Source organism: Rhinolophus hipposideros (genome assembly GCF_964194185.1).
Source record: "Rhinolophus hipposideros genome assembly, chromosome: 11".
NCBI classification, from domain to species: Eukaryota; Metazoa; Chordata; class Mammalia; order Chiroptera; family Rhinolophidae; genus Rhinolophus; species Rhinolophus hipposideros.
In genome coordinates, this window is record NC_138057.1 from 80,857,290 (window position 1) to 80,872,292 (window position 15,003).

General features: G+C 58.6%; 1 protein-coding gene across 2 annotated transcripts in view; it reads left to right on the forward strand.

Annotated features, from left to right (window-relative positions):
- ADAMTSL2 (ADAMTS like 2) overlaps positions 1 to 13,938 on the forward strand; it is a 36,613-nt gene extending 22,675 nt beyond the window's left edge. Inside the window, exons 12-19 of one of the 2 annotated variants that reach the window (XR_013994435.1) lie at positions 2,672 to 2,769; positions 6,181 to 6,307; positions 7,392 to 7,605; positions 7,691 to 7,846; positions 8,348 to 8,513; positions 9,210 to 9,386; positions 12,234 to 12,378; positions 13,176 to 13,938. Coding sequence is in view for 1 of the 2 variants with exons in the window: in XM_081066397.1 (XP_080922523.1) it covers positions 2,672 to 2,769; positions 6,181 to 6,307; positions 7,392 to 7,605; positions 7,691 to 7,846; positions 8,343 to 8,513; positions 9,210 to 9,386; positions 12,234 to 12,378; positions 13,176 to 13,294 (1,207 nt within the window). In the remaining variant the exon portion in view is untranslated. Of the gene's footprint in view, positions 1 to 2,671; positions 2,770 to 6,180; positions 6,308 to 7,391; positions 7,606 to 7,690; positions 7,847 to 8,342; positions 8,514 to 9,209; positions 9,387 to 12,233; positions 12,379 to 13,175 lie in introns of both variants that reach the window. The other variant, XM_081066397.1, reaches the window with a different exon arrangement.
- Positions 13,939 to 15,003: the final 1,065 nt, after the last annotated feature.

Here is a 15,003-nt window from a genome sequence, read left to right on the forward strand (position 1 = left end):
GGGACCCAGGAATCAGTACAATCAATTGTCAACCCTCAGAAAGGCCCAGACGTGGTGAGATGGGGTGGCTCCCCTCTGGCTGCCATCAAAGGATGCTGCCAGGCAGGGACCAAAGATGGTCTTTTGAGATAAAGAAGGGCTGAGGGAGGCGTGGGGAAACCACCAGGCCAAAATAGCCCCGTCTCTGCGAGTTGTCCAAACACAGGAAGTCGCGTCTGCTCCCCGGAGAGGCTGAAATCAAAGGGGCAGCCCAGAAAGGAAAGGTTATTTTCATCTTCTCAGGCTGGCCTCAAACAATCAAGGAAGGCCCCCTCACCAGATGCAGAGGTTGGGAACAAGCATCCAAGACACAGAGACGCAGGGTCCCTCTCCCAGTCTGGAGGGGAAGAAAAGCAAGGAGTGCATTGTGGTTCCCTTATAAACAGGCGCCGTCACTGCAAAGCCTCTGCTGCCTGCGGTTGTACGAACCTGTGCTGGAGGCCGCTGGGCAGAGGGCCCGGAGCCGCGTGACTTGGAGCGTGCCATGCCTGGGCGGCCGTCACCAGGTGGAGTCTAGCAGTCCTGACTCTCAAGGCTGAGGGGGGTACCATCTCCCTTGCAGCTGGAGGCGGTGAAGAGCTGGGGGTACAGAGATTTCCTGGGTGGTTTTCTCCTGGCGTTACTTCTAAGAACAGAACCTGGTAGGGTTGCCTTGCTGTGCAAATTTGTGCAGGGCTTTTCAAGGGTTGTATATGCTGTGTGTGACACGAGCCGGTGCTAGTCAGAGCCGTGTGTAGGCAGCTCCTCCAGAAATACCTTTTGTGCTTAAAATCTGAAGGGTTATTTTGAACTGGGCCACCCTTCCTGGAGTCAGGCATGAGTCACCCAGCCTGCTGGCGGGAGAGTGTGTAATTAGATAAAGATGGTGGCTTCGCCATGGGTGGGGTGGGGGGGCATGGGCTGGATCGCTTCATCACTTTGGTTCTGGGGGAGAATTTGAAGCTGTTGAAAGGAGGGGCGAGGGACCCAATCAGTACTTTGGTATTTTCCAAATCAACGGTTAGGGGGTGATATTTTGGGTTCTTTCATCCCCAGAGACCTTGCTTACGGGACCTAGGTGCTCGCCCACGTTTCCACGGGTCCTTTGCTGTCAGATGACAGGGTGTTGGGAAAGGGCCTTTTAAAATTTTTTCTCATTTTTAAGGAGGAGGGCAGGTTGAGGGTACTTTCCCTTTCTCTCAGAAACCATGAAAAGCCTGGGACAGGCTCCTGGTTGTGAAGCCACCAGGTGAGGGGGCCCAGTAGGCTTGAGTAGCTGTGACATCAGCCCCCAGCTCATACCTGCCCTGCCCGACCACCGTCTGCATGCTTCTCCTTCCCCAGCCCCTCCGGCCCCCGGCCCTGGGTTCATGCAGCCACACCAGTACATTTATGAGTTCCGGTCTCCCGGAGATGGTTTCCTGGTTCTCAGAGCATGATGTGCCTTTCAGGGAGATGTTCCTGCAAAAGTAAATTGTGAGAGCAGTTCTCGTCCACTTGTGAAGTTCCAGAAGTTGGAATGCAGAGCAATGTCTGCATCAGAGAATCAACTAGAATGCCTTTTAGAATGTGTGCCCTGCAACCCTCACCTCAGCCTGACAGCAGGCCCCAAGGAAGGGACCTGTGGACGTGCCCATAGCTGAGCCCTGTGAAATGAATGTAGCTCCTGTCCTCTTTAGCCAGCCCCTCTGGGCCGGAAGGGAGGTGGAGCTGGGGACAGGGCCTGCTGCCGTGCCCAGCGGAAGAGGGAGGTCGAGCCCTGGGTGACGTGCCAGCAGCCAGGCCAGGGCACCATGTCCCCTTCTCTGGCTCTGTGGGCCCTGGAGCTGGGAGCCCAGAGACTGCCACTGCTGCAGCCACTTCCCTCGTCTCCTGCTGAGTCCCAACCCAGCCTGTAGGACGATATTGAGGTTGGGCCCAGCACACCAACTGGTTCAAAGACGCAAACAGTCCTAACAATAGTTGGCTCAGGCCGCCTGAGTTCCGGCCAAGAATCCTGGCTGGTCGCTGGCGGGGAAGCTGCGTGCCTTTCTCCTTGCACAGCAGCCATCGCAGGCAGACCTGGGCAGAGGCGTCTGGAGGGGACGCAGCCACTCCCCCTGTCTGCGCTGAACTTTTCTATTTTGATAATTGGAGGCGAATGGATAATGTCCCCATTCAATCAGAATCCTGGCTGAAGGAAGCCGCAGGAGAGAATTCTGACACATTCTCAGTGCATATGGTGCTTTCTGACACCCCTTCCCAGGGAGGGGTCGGGGGAGAAGAAATCCAGTCTCAGATATTAGAAGGTGAGAACCCACCTGTGTGGAGGGGTCACGATGTTGGTGAGCCCCCAGTTCTTCACCCACCCCCGCTGCCCCTAAAGGAGCGTCAGCAGCAGTATGCTCGGACTAAATAATTGAGATGGGAGACCACAGACATTTCTTCCATCCTAAACTGTGGCACCCTGTGGGTGCTCCATCCCTCCGCTCTGTCCTAGACGTGGCCGCTTGGGCCCTAACAGGTGGGTTCAGCCTGGGGCACAGGACAGGTGTGCTGTCACAGAAAATCACAATCGCCCCTGTGGATGAGAACACAGCCTCTGACGAAAACTCATGCCCGTCAGTGAGCGTTGTGGCTTCTCACCCCCTTCTCTGCTTGTCCTTGTTTTCAGGACCAGGCCCAAGGCACGCAAGCAAGGCGTGAGCCCAGCGGACATGTACCGGTGGAAGCTGTCATCCCACGAACCCTGCAGTGCCACCTGCAGCACAGGTACTGGTCACAGCGGCCGGGCTGCAGGACCCACTTACCTGCTTGCAGCCCCAAGCTGCCTGCAGGGAGCCTGTCTGCTGATTCCTTCCCTGATCTGGGAGGTAGTGTGCCGGATGTGACAGGGGCTGGGGTGTCCTCCTGCTCCAGGCATGCTGGACCACTGTCCTGGGCGTTACGTGGGCCCCCAAACACACTTCGTCCATTGTCGTTCACATCATGTCTTGTTAGAGCAAACGTCCTTTCGGTTCAAAGGAAGAAATCTCAGGCGGCGAGGAGTTTACTTTTGTTTACACAAACATAGGAAGGGGGCAATAGACCCATGCAGTCTGGGGCTGAGGGAATGGGTCGGGTTCTAGGACCTCGTCAGGAGAGGAGGTAGGAGCGGGCAGAGACCCCTTGGTGGCGCCTGACAGGCAGGCACAGGTGGTTAGTAAGTGTTGAGCTGGGACTTGGACCCACGTCTGTCTGCACACATCGCTGGCCACCACCACACTGTGATGCTGCAGCCGTCAGGGACTGGACTCTGCTGCCAGCTCTGGTTCCCTTCCCTGGAGGCTGCTGCAAGTTCAGATGGCAGAGCCAGCACCAGCACCCTGGCAAATGTGGCATGGAGACCTGAGAGCCACTTTATCTATACTTCAGGCTTTATGGTTGGGTTTGGACAACCCCTGGGGCTGCCACACAAAATGTACGATGTCGCTGTCCCAGCCAGCACCTCCCCCGCCCCCCATGGCCTGAACTTTGGATGCTTCTGCAGTCCCTAGCCAATGAGGAGGATGAGGCAAGACACTGACCGGGCTTTGGGCAGCCGTGGTCTGGGCTGTCACGCCTCCCGCAGCCCTGCTTGGCATTTCAGGATATGGGCCCGAGAAAGCAGCTGGAGAGGTGACTCTGCAGGGCTCTGAAGGGACCACAGATCCTTATGTTCTGCTCACACTGCTCTGCCTCTCAGGCTGGAACCCAGGACCCTACCTTCCTGAGCAGGGCGTAGGACCCACGGAGTTTGCCCCTGGCATTCTGGAGGGCACAAGGCCAGCTTTGTGGAGTGGTGTCGGTGGGCACGTGAGATGCACTACCTGCTTGACCACACCAAGTGCCCTTGGAAAAGTGCTTGAGCTCTGCAAGCCTCCATTTTCTACCTGTAAAGCAGACACACACCTATGCAAAGGTGGTTGTGGGGACAGAGGTGAAACGAGAAGTCCAGACCCTTGCCACCACCTCCCACACACTGTGCCACATGTGATGCGCACATCAGTGGCTGCCTTCTCTGAAAACCCCATTTTACAGGGCGCCGAGGCCAGGCTGGGGCGGTGGTCGGGATTACAAACCTTCTGTGTCATGTGATATCTGTGAATGTTGAGCGGTGTCATGGGCACACAGCTGGGGCCCCTCCCTGCCCTGTGCTTTGCCAAGATCTCATGTGAAGCGCTGTTAGGTCAGTGTGACAGATCTGTGCCAAGCTCAGCCATAATAGGGCGTCTTCCCTCTTTTCCTTAAAGACGCCTTTGGGGCGGTAGAAATGCAGGTGAATTGGTTTGGATTCTTCTTATCTTTAGTCTCAGGCGATGATTTCAAACTGTTCCTTGGTGCCCCCAGGGCACAGGGACGAGGGGAGTGGAGGCAGTGGACCCTGAGCCTCGCCCCTCCAGAGGCCCAGGTGCTGCGAGCCCTCCCCCCGCCCCCCCCCTGTCGGTTTCATGGGTTGGGGCTCCCTGGTCACTCTTATAAAAGGAAGGGCTCCCTGTCTAAGAAGGTTTGCAAAACACGGTGTTCAAGACCGAGTTAATGAAGAGGGGTCCAGAAAACTGGTGCTTTCATTCTCCCAGCATCTCTGGGAGGTTCCCATGTGTGCGGATGGGCAAGCTGAGGCCTGGAGAGCCAGACAGTACTCACGTCACGGCACCAGGGAGAGCCTGAGCTGGGACTTGAATTCTAGTCTCTCCTGCCTGGCCTCCACTTCATGAGGAGGAGTGAATGAACAAGCAGGCACGTGGCAAGGGTCTGCAAGTGCCCAACCCCGGGCATCCCTGGGCCCCATGGCTGGTGTCTGAGGCCTGGCACATCCCCAGCAGACCTGGCCAGGAAGTTGGGCTCCTCCTGAGAGAGGGCTAAGGGCTGCACAGCCCAGTGCTGGCAAAGAGGGACCAGAGACTGCAGCCTGGCTCGTCCTTTACGGAAAAAAGAAAGAATCCCCATGTGGGCTGCTTCCCAGGCTGTTTCATTCCGTCCAGGGCTGGGGCTTGGAGAGGCAGGAGCTGCTGGGAAGGGAGCGTGCGGGGGCTGGGACTCTCCATGTAGGGGAAGTTGAGGGCTGGCCACCCAGCAATGAGGGTTCCATGCTCTCCATCCTTCAGGAAGGTGGATGTCTCTCTCTCTCTCTCTCTCTCTCTCTCTCTCTCTTTCTCTCTCTCTCTCTCTTTCTCTCTCTCTCTCTCTCTTTCTCTCTCCTTCTCTCTCTCTCTCTTTCTCTCTCTCTCTCTCTCTCTCTCTCTCTCCTTCTCTCTCTCTCTCCCCCCCCTCTCTCTCTTTCTCTCTCCCCCTCTCTCTCCTTCTCTCCCTCCCCCGTTTCTCTCCATCCCCTGCTCCTCCCATATACACACACTATGGTAGCAGCAACAAAACCTGCCCCCACCTAGGCCTTCACCAGGGGCCTAACAACTACCCTGAGTCATCCTGACCCCTTGGCAGGGACCCACCACTACTTAGTGAGTTGGCCTGTGTGCCAGCTGGGTGTCAGGCACAGGGGTGCCAGGGGGGAGGACAGAGGAAAAGAGGGTGGAGATGGGTTAAGGAATTAAGAGAGCTGGCCCTTTATATCCTGTCCTTTGATGGGATTTATAAAGTCCTGAGGAGCCCATAAAAGGAAACACACACAATATTGGAAAAAGAAGGTTCAAGAGGGAGATTGCTGAAGTCTGGGGCATGCCACAGGAGGGCAGGGAGGATCTAAAGACCTGATATAACACCTGGGAAGGCTGGAAAGGGTTGGAATGGTTAGATTTTCAATATCCTTCCATCCATCCATCCATCCATCCATCCACCCACCCACAGAGGTGGGCAGTTGTTTGTTGAATGAATGAAAATTAGTGACACCTGGCTGTATGGCCTCCGTAAGGGCCAACTTGCATTTATTCAAAGCTCAGGGTCTGTGACATATGAACTGGGTGTCCATCCTGGGCTGGCTGGGGTGGGGCTGAGGGTACAAAGAGAAGAGGTCAGACACTGGGACACGGGTGGAGAGAGAGTTCAGTCCTCGCTGGGTTCTCCCACAGTTGTGTAAGCTGGTTATTGTCATTATCCCCAATTTAAACCAGGAAGCTGGGCTCTGAGCGGTCAGGTCACATGGCCCGTCGGCTGGTCTCCAAGGTGCTCACGTGTGGCTCACAGGCCCTTCCCTTGTCCTGAACCCAGGGGTCATGTCAACCTACGCCATGTGTGTTCGTTATGACGGCATCGAGGTGGATGACAGCTACTGTGATGCCCTGACCCGTCCTGAGCCGGTCCAAGAGTTCTGTGCTGGGAGGGAGTGCCAGCCCAGGTACCTGCCACCCAGTGCCCCAGGCAGAGTTGGGGGAGGCAGCTGGGCCCCGCTTCGCCTCTGCCCAGAGGAGTTTGCTTCCTGCTCCTCCAAGGGGCTTTGTGGGCGGGGCCCGTGGGGAGGGGCTATACTGACCTGTCTGTCAGAGTCCTTCTGTCTTCCATGCTTTGCGGTATAATCTGACGCTGTGCCTCGCACGCAGTAGGTGTCCAATTAATGCCTTCCACTGCACATTGAGACACCATTCTGAACATTACTGTGTCCTATGATGACACATTTGCCCCTAGACCTACTTGGCGCAGCTAGGATGTTTATGAATTAAACAGATTATACCAAAAGTTCCAAGAGGACTGGCCATACCTGGGAGGTGGGAGAAGGTCCTGTCTTTGTAGCCTGCAGGTCACAGATGGTCAGACATGGAGCCCTAACCATGTCCTCTTCCTCTTCACTGTCGTGGCGGGAGCTTGTGCAGGGGCCCCAGATGAGTCCGAGGGTGCCAGCCTCCCATCACTTGTCATTTGGGAGCAAACTTGCCTTGGAGGCCTGCTCCCTGACACTGCTACATGCCCCTTTTCTCCTGCTTTGCTCCCTCTGGGCCTCTGCTCCCTGCCCGTTTGCTCCTTTCCTAGAAGCTGTGTGTGCGGCCCTGGGTCCCGCTGCTCCCCTTAGAATCCCCACGGCAGGGCTCAGGGATCTGGGGGGGTGATCTCAGCGTGAGCAAAGGAACAGGGCCAAGACCTGGCTGCCCAGTGTCTGGAAGGCCAAGTGGGTGGGTGGGTGGGTGCTGAGGTGAGAGCAAGTGGAGGCAGCTTGGGCTCCTGGGCAGGGTGGCCAAGTGCACACTAGGGACACCAGTTAGGCATCGGTGCCCACCCACACCTAGGGGTTTCCTAGAGAACTCGGGGTCCCCACAGCAGCAGCCTCCACCGTGGGGGCCTCAGCAGCTCAGCCCTGGTGATTTTGAGCCACACAGGTGGGGGCGGGAGGAGTGGGCACATATTGTTGGGGTGTGTGTGGTTGCAGGGGGTCCTGGCAGCAGGAAGGGAGGTAGGGGTCGCTGAAGGCCGCCCTCCTCCCGAGGCAGGTGGGAGACGAGCAGCTGGAGCGAATGCTCACGCACCTGTGGTGAGGGCTACCAGTTCCGCATTGTGCGCTGCTGGAAGATGCTGTCGCCGGGCTTCGACAGCTCCGTGTACAGCGACCTGTGTGAGGCGGCCGAGGCCGTGAGGCCTGAGGAGCGCAAGACGTGCCGGAACCCGGCCTGCGGGCCGCAGTGGGAGATGTCAGAGTGGTCTGAGGTGAGCATGTGCGCTGGCGAGCAGGGAGGGAGCCTGGCGTGCATGAGGGCCGTCCCGACACCAGCCCTCGCCTGGCTTCTCACAGTGCACAGCCAAGTGTGGGGAACGCAGCGTGGTGACCAGGGACATTCGCTGCTCCGAGGATGAGAAGCTGTGTGACCCCAACACCAGGCCGGTCGGGGAGAAGGACTGCACAGGCCCCCCCTGTGACCGCCAGTGGACTGTCTCCGACTGGGGGCCGGTGAGGAAGGGGCCCCGGGGGGCGTGCTTCGAAGGGTGGCCAGGGCACGAGGCCAGTGCTTCGTCCAGCTGTGCCTTAGTCTTCCCATTTTCCTGGAGCGAGGACGTGGGGGAAGAACTGGGCCTTCTCCTTCTTATGATGAAGAATTGAGGCCTTTATCTAAAAACAGGTGGCTCGCATGGCGATCCCCTTTTAAACTAACCCCTTTGCCCATTTCCCTGTGTCTCTGTCTCTGTCTCTCTTCTGGAAGAGAGACACTCAGGGAACCCCTCTGGGTGCCGTGTGTACACATGACCTTTTAGGTGTGCTTTTCTCTGTGTGCGTTTTTCATCCAACATGCAATATTTCTGTAATTAGCACAGAAAATGTTAGTTAAAAATGTGGTTACCATGGCAACAGCTCCCCACATTGCCCGGGGAGCTGTTCCTCTCTCTTGGGAAGGACCTCAGGGGGACCTGGGAGAAGGCTCCGCTCTAACCTGGGTGTCGCCCTGCAGTGCAGTGGGAGCTGTGGCCAGGGCCGCATGATCAGACACGTGTACTGCAAGACCAGCGATGGACGAGTGGTGCCCGAGTCTCAGTGCCAGATGGAGACCAAGCCTCTGGCCATCCACCCCTGTGGGGACAAGAACTGCCCTGCCCACTGGCTGGCCCAGGACTGGGAGCGGGTGAGCACTGTGAGCCCAGAGGCAGGGCCCTCTCTGAGTGGGACAGCATTTGGCTGAGAGCCAAGGGGCTGGAATAACAGATCGGTCAAAATGAGGGCTTCATTGCAAATTATGAGGGCACAATTCACTAAAAATTAATTTGAAATAGGAGAAGCCAAAAGAGTAGGAAAACCCCTTAGAACTTTCCAAATCTATTTAGGCAAATGCTCAAGGATGCATGCAGCATTAGTATTGTTCCCCTCCCCAGGTCCCCCCCCCCTACTCCCCATATATGGAAAACCAGCGCTGAGGCCTTCGGGCTGTACTTGCTTTTGGCCCCCACCGGCTCCTCTGCAACTGTCTGTTCTCATGACCAAGTTCGTGGTCACCAACTTGCCTTGTCAGACGGATTGTTCTCAACCCAACTGCTTTCAACCAGTTGTTTCAGACACATGGCTAGTAGCCAACTCATCCTGGGCCAAACTGTCATTAACCATTTTGTTACAGAACAGATGGTTTTCTGCTAGATTGCTCTTGATCAAATCTGTTTTGGGCCAAATGGTTATTGACCAAAGAGTTCTCCGCCGATTTGCCATCCCTCTAACCGTTCCATCCAATTGCTACTGAGCAAGCCATGGTCGCCGGCGTCGCCGTGGGCCCTGTGTTCCGGTCCTCCCGGCCTCTGGCCTCTGATCTTTGTCTGTCCCCTGGCCTCAGTGCAACACCACCTGTGGCCGAGGTGTAAAGAAGAGGCTGATCTTGTGCATGGAGTTGGCCAATGGGAAGCCGCAGACTCGCAGTGGCCCCGAGTGTGGGCTGGCCAAGAAGCCCCCGGAGGAGAGCACCTGCTTCGAAAGGCCCTGCTTCAAGTGGTACACCAGCCCGTGGTCTGAGGTGAGTGCCCGCTGGCCCCCTGTGAGGCTGCCTGAGGCCAGGCCTGTGGTGTGGTCCTGCCTCAGTACTTCCCCTCCTGCCCCAAATGCCCCTCATGTTTCCCTCCTTGGCCTCCATCAGGGCCTTCTGTCGCTGGAAAGCTTCTCAACTCTACCAAGTCAGCTGGTGTGAGAGCCACCTCCTCCAGGAAGCCTTCTGGGATACCTGCAGGGCTCATCTTGGGTGTTTTTAGCCTGGGTCACTTTTGGCCCTTCATTGTAGCCTTTCTGTTGTATGTTTGATAGTGCATGTGCCTGACGCCATCATCGGGCTGCCTGAGCCCAGGTGGGCACTGGGGGCGTGCGGGGCTAAGTCAGACAGCCGCCTAGCCCCAGAAGTCAGAGTCAAGGCAGGACGCAGTCTGAGGGATGCAGAGGTGTGGAGGGACGTGTGCATCGGGGGCACAGGGAAGCCAGAAGGCAGGGCAACAACTCCTGGGCAGCCTGGCCCTTGCACGGTGCTGAGGACACCTCAGCGTCACACTGTTGGGGGGTGGGAGCCGAGCTGTCTCCTCCCCCTGCAGCCAGGAACAAAGGCCTCACCTCCTGGGCAGCGAGGGGTCCCCTTTCTTCCTACCAACAGCCCCATGGGGAGGGTGCTCTCCTTCCCATTTCAGAGAGGAAGAAATGGAATTCAGAGAGATGTCTGACCCATTTGGGGCCTGGGCTACTTGGGAGTGTGGCAGACACCCCCTGTCCCAGGCGGGTGAGGAATCTGCAGAATGAAGGGGAACTCCAGGGCCCCCAGGGTGCGAGGGCTGCCTGCAGAGATGAAGCAGCCACGTGTCACAGATAGGACCGCAGACACCCCGTTCCCTGGCTGAGAGAAAGGGGCGGTTTAACTTCTGTTTTCTCTTCTGACCCCTTCCCGTGGGACTTCCTGGTGCGAGTCCAGGCTCCGGGGGCTTGTTGGGCCCCAGCCTCACAGCTCAGGAGTCCTGTCTAGACAGTACTTTGAGTGAATCACCCCCTCTCCTCGCCTCCGTCTCCGCTGTCTCCTTAGCAACACTGTGGCTCATGTGTCCCTGTCCCCTCCCCACTCAGTAGTGCCTTAAACTTTCAAGGTGGGCAAGTGGGGACGTCCAGGTGAGTCTGTGAACATCACTGGGGGGTGGAGATCAGGGTCCTAGGTGACAAGGCTGCCATGGCCAGGCAGTGTGACCGGTGTGCCTCCGGCCAAGGGGTAACATAGATGTCCTTGGGACTGGAAGCACAGGACAGTCACTGTCACATTCCATGCGGTCACCTGACGGGTGGTGCCATCCCCCAAAACTTAAGAGTTCAAGGTAAAGATTCTAAGTGTGAGATGGGGGTGAGTCAGGGGATTCAATGAATGTTCCCCTCACTCAGAGTGGGAGGGGACCAGGATTCTCAGTGGAGGGACAGGGTGGCCTCTGGGCTCAAACCCTGCCCCCCATGGGGCCTCTGCTCTTCCTACAGCACGTATGCTCATTCAAGAGGGAGGAATCTCATGGATTCACTCTGTGTTGCCAGAAAAGTACGCCTCCTGGGAGAAAGAGAGGGGCTGAGGGGGTGGGGGCTCTCCCAGAAGGCATCAGCCAGGAGGCCCAGGGTGGCCTAGTGGCTATGGAGACCCAGGCATGTCAGAGAGCCAGGGTCTCCCCCCGGGTGGGCTGAGCACAGCTGGGAGGTGAAGGCGGGAAGGGTGGCAGGTGAGGCCTGACTGGGGCTGGGGTCCCCAGGAGCCATGCTAAGATGTGCACATTGCAAAGAGCATCGGCCTCTGGGGATGGGGGGCCGCTGTGGGGCGGGGACCAGGACCTACACAGTGCAGGCGCTGTGCTGGCTGCTTAGCCATGGAAGGGAGGAGAGCATGAAGGGGGCCCCGAAGGACAGCCTGGGAGTGTCGGGGGAGCGGCTCCCCATATGGCCCTGACCGTGGGAGGCTGAGGTGTGACTGTCATGATAGATGGTTTGTGTGGGGATCTCCGTCACTGCCCCTGTTTGAGGCTGTTCCTCCTGGAGATGGGGGCTCAGTAAGAGTTCGTTCCTCCCAGCTGCCCCATCCATTCCCCAGGGACAGAGGAGCGGGTGCCAGGGCACAACCAGAGGCTCCTTGGGGCGTCCACCCAAGGCTGACTGTCCTCTGCTCCACGCCAAGCCAGCCTCTCGTGGCTTCCAGACTGGGACAACCCCCAAGCTGGAGGGGCATTGGGTGGGCGGCCCTGCCTGCTGAGAATCATCTTCCCTGAGCCTCTGCAAACAGAACAAGAGTTGGGCCCCGGGAACCGAGGGCTTAGGTCCCAGACGGGCCTGGGTGATGTGGGGTCACCCACCTGGGGGGAGCGAGAGGGAGCCACCACCCGCAGGATGCTGGCAGGAGGATGGTGGGGTAACAGGTCAGCAGCTGTCTGTGGTGCTCTGGGTAGCTCAGCGGGGTTTTCCAAGGGGAACATCTGGACAGGGAGCCTCGGGATGGGGGGAGTGGCTTTGGAGGCTCCGTTTAACCGGCCCACAACAAACACAGCTTTTTACTGGAGTGGAACACCAGAGCTCTGCCTCGGCCCTGGCCTGTGTGTCCTGAGCATTGCAGGACCCAGGAAAGCCTGGGGGGATAGTTGAAAGAGGAGGGGTTCAGTCCCTCGCTGTGCAGACAGGGAAACTGAGGCAGCACTGGGTGGGGCTGAGTATCAGTCCCCTGACTGCCAGCCAGTGCCCCTTTCTCCCCTTGTCACCTCAAGCTGTCACGTGTCCTGTGGCAGTTGAGACTCAGCAGCTTGGTGAGACGGTGGGGTTCTCCTCCTGCCCCACCGGGTAGGGCTTTGCCACGTCCTCTCTCCCTTATCAGTGCACCAAGACCTGCGGGGTGGGTGTGCGGATGCGGGATGTGAAGTGCTACCAGGGGACAGACATTGTCCGCGGCTGTGACCCACTGGTGAAGCCCGTCGGCAGACAGGCCTGTGACCTGCAGCCCTGTCCCACGGAGCCCCCAGGTGAGCAGGGGTAGGCTGAGGGCTGGGTAGGAGCTTCCCAAGGAGGTGTGGATGGGGTCAGACCCTGAAGGCTAAGCAGACGTCAGCCAGAGGACCAGGAGGGTTAGTGGTTATGGAGACTGGGGTAGATGGGAGAGCGAGGGTCCCCCCTGGATTGGGCGGAGTTGAGGGTGGAAGTTGAGGGTGGAAAGGGTGGCAACTGAGGCCTGATTGGGGGTTGGGGTCCCCTGGAGCCATACCAAGACCTGCACATTGCAAAGAGCATCCTGCCTCAGAAGACGGGAGAGCAGCTGTGGGGCGGGGACTCAGCTGGGGCAGCCCAGTGCTGGGCACACAGGAGGCAGGGAGGCTGGGGGCTGAAGCAGGTCTCTGGCTCAGGCACCTGGGAGATGGACGAGGTGATGAGCTCTGCGGGGGGCACGGGGGCAGGTGATGAGCTCTGCTTTGGACGTACTGAGTAGAGAGGTCACCCCTGGGCCTCCCAGAGTGGCTCCTCCAAATCCTGGCCCCTGGTCATCACCCTTCCCTGTGCACAGATCAAACCACTTAATGGGATCAGTGAAATCCCTGGGGAGGGATGGGGGCAGGAACCTGAGTGCCTGCAGTTGGGTGGGAGGCCCATTGCCCCTGAACCTGGGAAGGGGCATGTATGAGCCACCTGTGCACAGGCGCTTTGCCACCCAGGACCACGATTGCACAGACCTCCTTCCCTCAGTTGAGGAAAAGAGAGGTGGGTTGGGGTGGGGTGGAGGTCCTATCCCGATGCCCGTGCCTCACGCCCCATGTTCCTTCCACAGATGACAGCTGCCAGGACCAGCCAGGTACCAACTGTGCCCTGGCCATCAAGGTGAACCTCTGCGGGCACTGGTACTACAGCAAGGCGTGCTGTCGTTCCTGCAGGCCCCCCCACTCCTAGGCCTGGCCACCGGGGCCCTCGGAGACCTGAGCACCCCGCCCCTAGGGCCTCCGCAGCTCCTGGGGCCCCTCCTCGGACACCCTTCCTGCAGGGCACCCCGGGCTGTGAAGACGGACACTGAGCCTCTGCTCTCCCGGGGAAGGAGAGCCCCTGGGCGCCCGTCGGCCTCTCCGGACAGAAACGCCCCTGCCGTGGGCTGGGCAGTTGTTCTTAGAGCCTGAGGATGGTGTGTTTGTGGTTCCCACCCCCCAGCACCCGGCCGCCCAAGGGGGTCCAGAGGCCAGAGCCCAGAGGTGGAGGTGACCGCCTCCCCTCCGTCCCCAGAGCTGCCTCCATTCTTGGGGGGGCTGAACCTTCTGCTTGGCCCTGGGAGGGTCCTCTCTGCCTCCAGGACCTGACGCTGGTGGAGGGGGCGGGGCAGACAGGGAGATGCTGGTGCCGCCTCAGACCAGATCCTTTTTCGGAGGAACGTTTATCTCCCAACTTAGCATCCATTATTGCCTCCCTTACACGAAGCTGGCGTGCTCGGAGGGACCACCGCACTTTACGCCTGGGAAGAGGCACTCTTTGTCACGGTATACCTGTAATGTCGTCTCCGTCAGTACTCCTCTGTATGGTAATAAAGTGGTCGTATTTATGGCGGCATTGTGGGCTCTCAGTGGCTCTGGCAGGAGGGCAGGGCGGCTAGGGGGCTTTGAGAGCCAGCAGGCAGCTGTCCAGCTTACCTACTCGGAAAGATGTGCTGAAGCTTCAGGTCTGGGGACAGGCCTGGGGCTGGGGCTGAGGGCCAGGCTGCAGCGGCAACCTGAGGAAACGACAGTAGGGTGGAGAAAGCGGACAGAGATGGAAGAGTGGGGAGCCTGCAGGGAAGGGTGTTCAGGGGCCATCCAGACTCAGGTGCTGCAGTCAGAATTGAGTCAAGTTCTTGAGCCTATCAACGGTAGGGACCTGGGGGTCGGGAGCTCTGGAGACATGTGGGGGGACCTGGGGAATGCGTGGAGGGCCCTGGTGAAACATGGGGAGCCTGGCAGGACCTGAGGGGAGCTTGGAGTGTCCTGGCAGGACATGGAGCGGGTCCCGGTGGGAACTCCATAACCTGAGCCTTGGGAGAAAAGCTCCCGCTTCAGGATGTGTTGGGCAGAGCAGAAGTGATGAGGCAGGTGGGTGGGCGACCCACAGTGAATGCCCAGGAAATAGCCTTCATTATTGTTGCGGGACCTCAGAGAAGGACTACTTAATCTGGGCTTTGGGTGCAGGGACACAGGACGGCTTCCTGGAGGAGGTGCTGTTTAGGCTGGTCCAGCATCAGGAATGGTTCTGCCAGATGAAAGGATGGGGAGGAGTGTGGGGAGGAGGAGACAGTCTGCACTGAGCCTCGAGAGAGAGACTGGTGTGTCCAGGAGGCTGCAGCAAAGGGAGGACGCAGGTGTCCACCTGATGCAGGAACGCAAGACTGCGCAGCCGAGGGTGTGGGGACAGGTAGCAGGATGGCAAGCGGCTGCTTGCTCAGGATGCGGGGCCAGCCTGTTCCCAAAGTAGGACCAGAGCAGTGGCCTCCAGGGTTAGGATGGCATGACTGACATTGAAGCTTCGCTGAGGCCCGTGGGGTGGGCTCGTTCCAGTAGAGGTGAGTCACCCACCCTTGTGCCCTGGCATTGCCCCCTGCTCTTCTCTCGCCCACTCCTCCCACCCCCGTCTCCTTGTCTCCT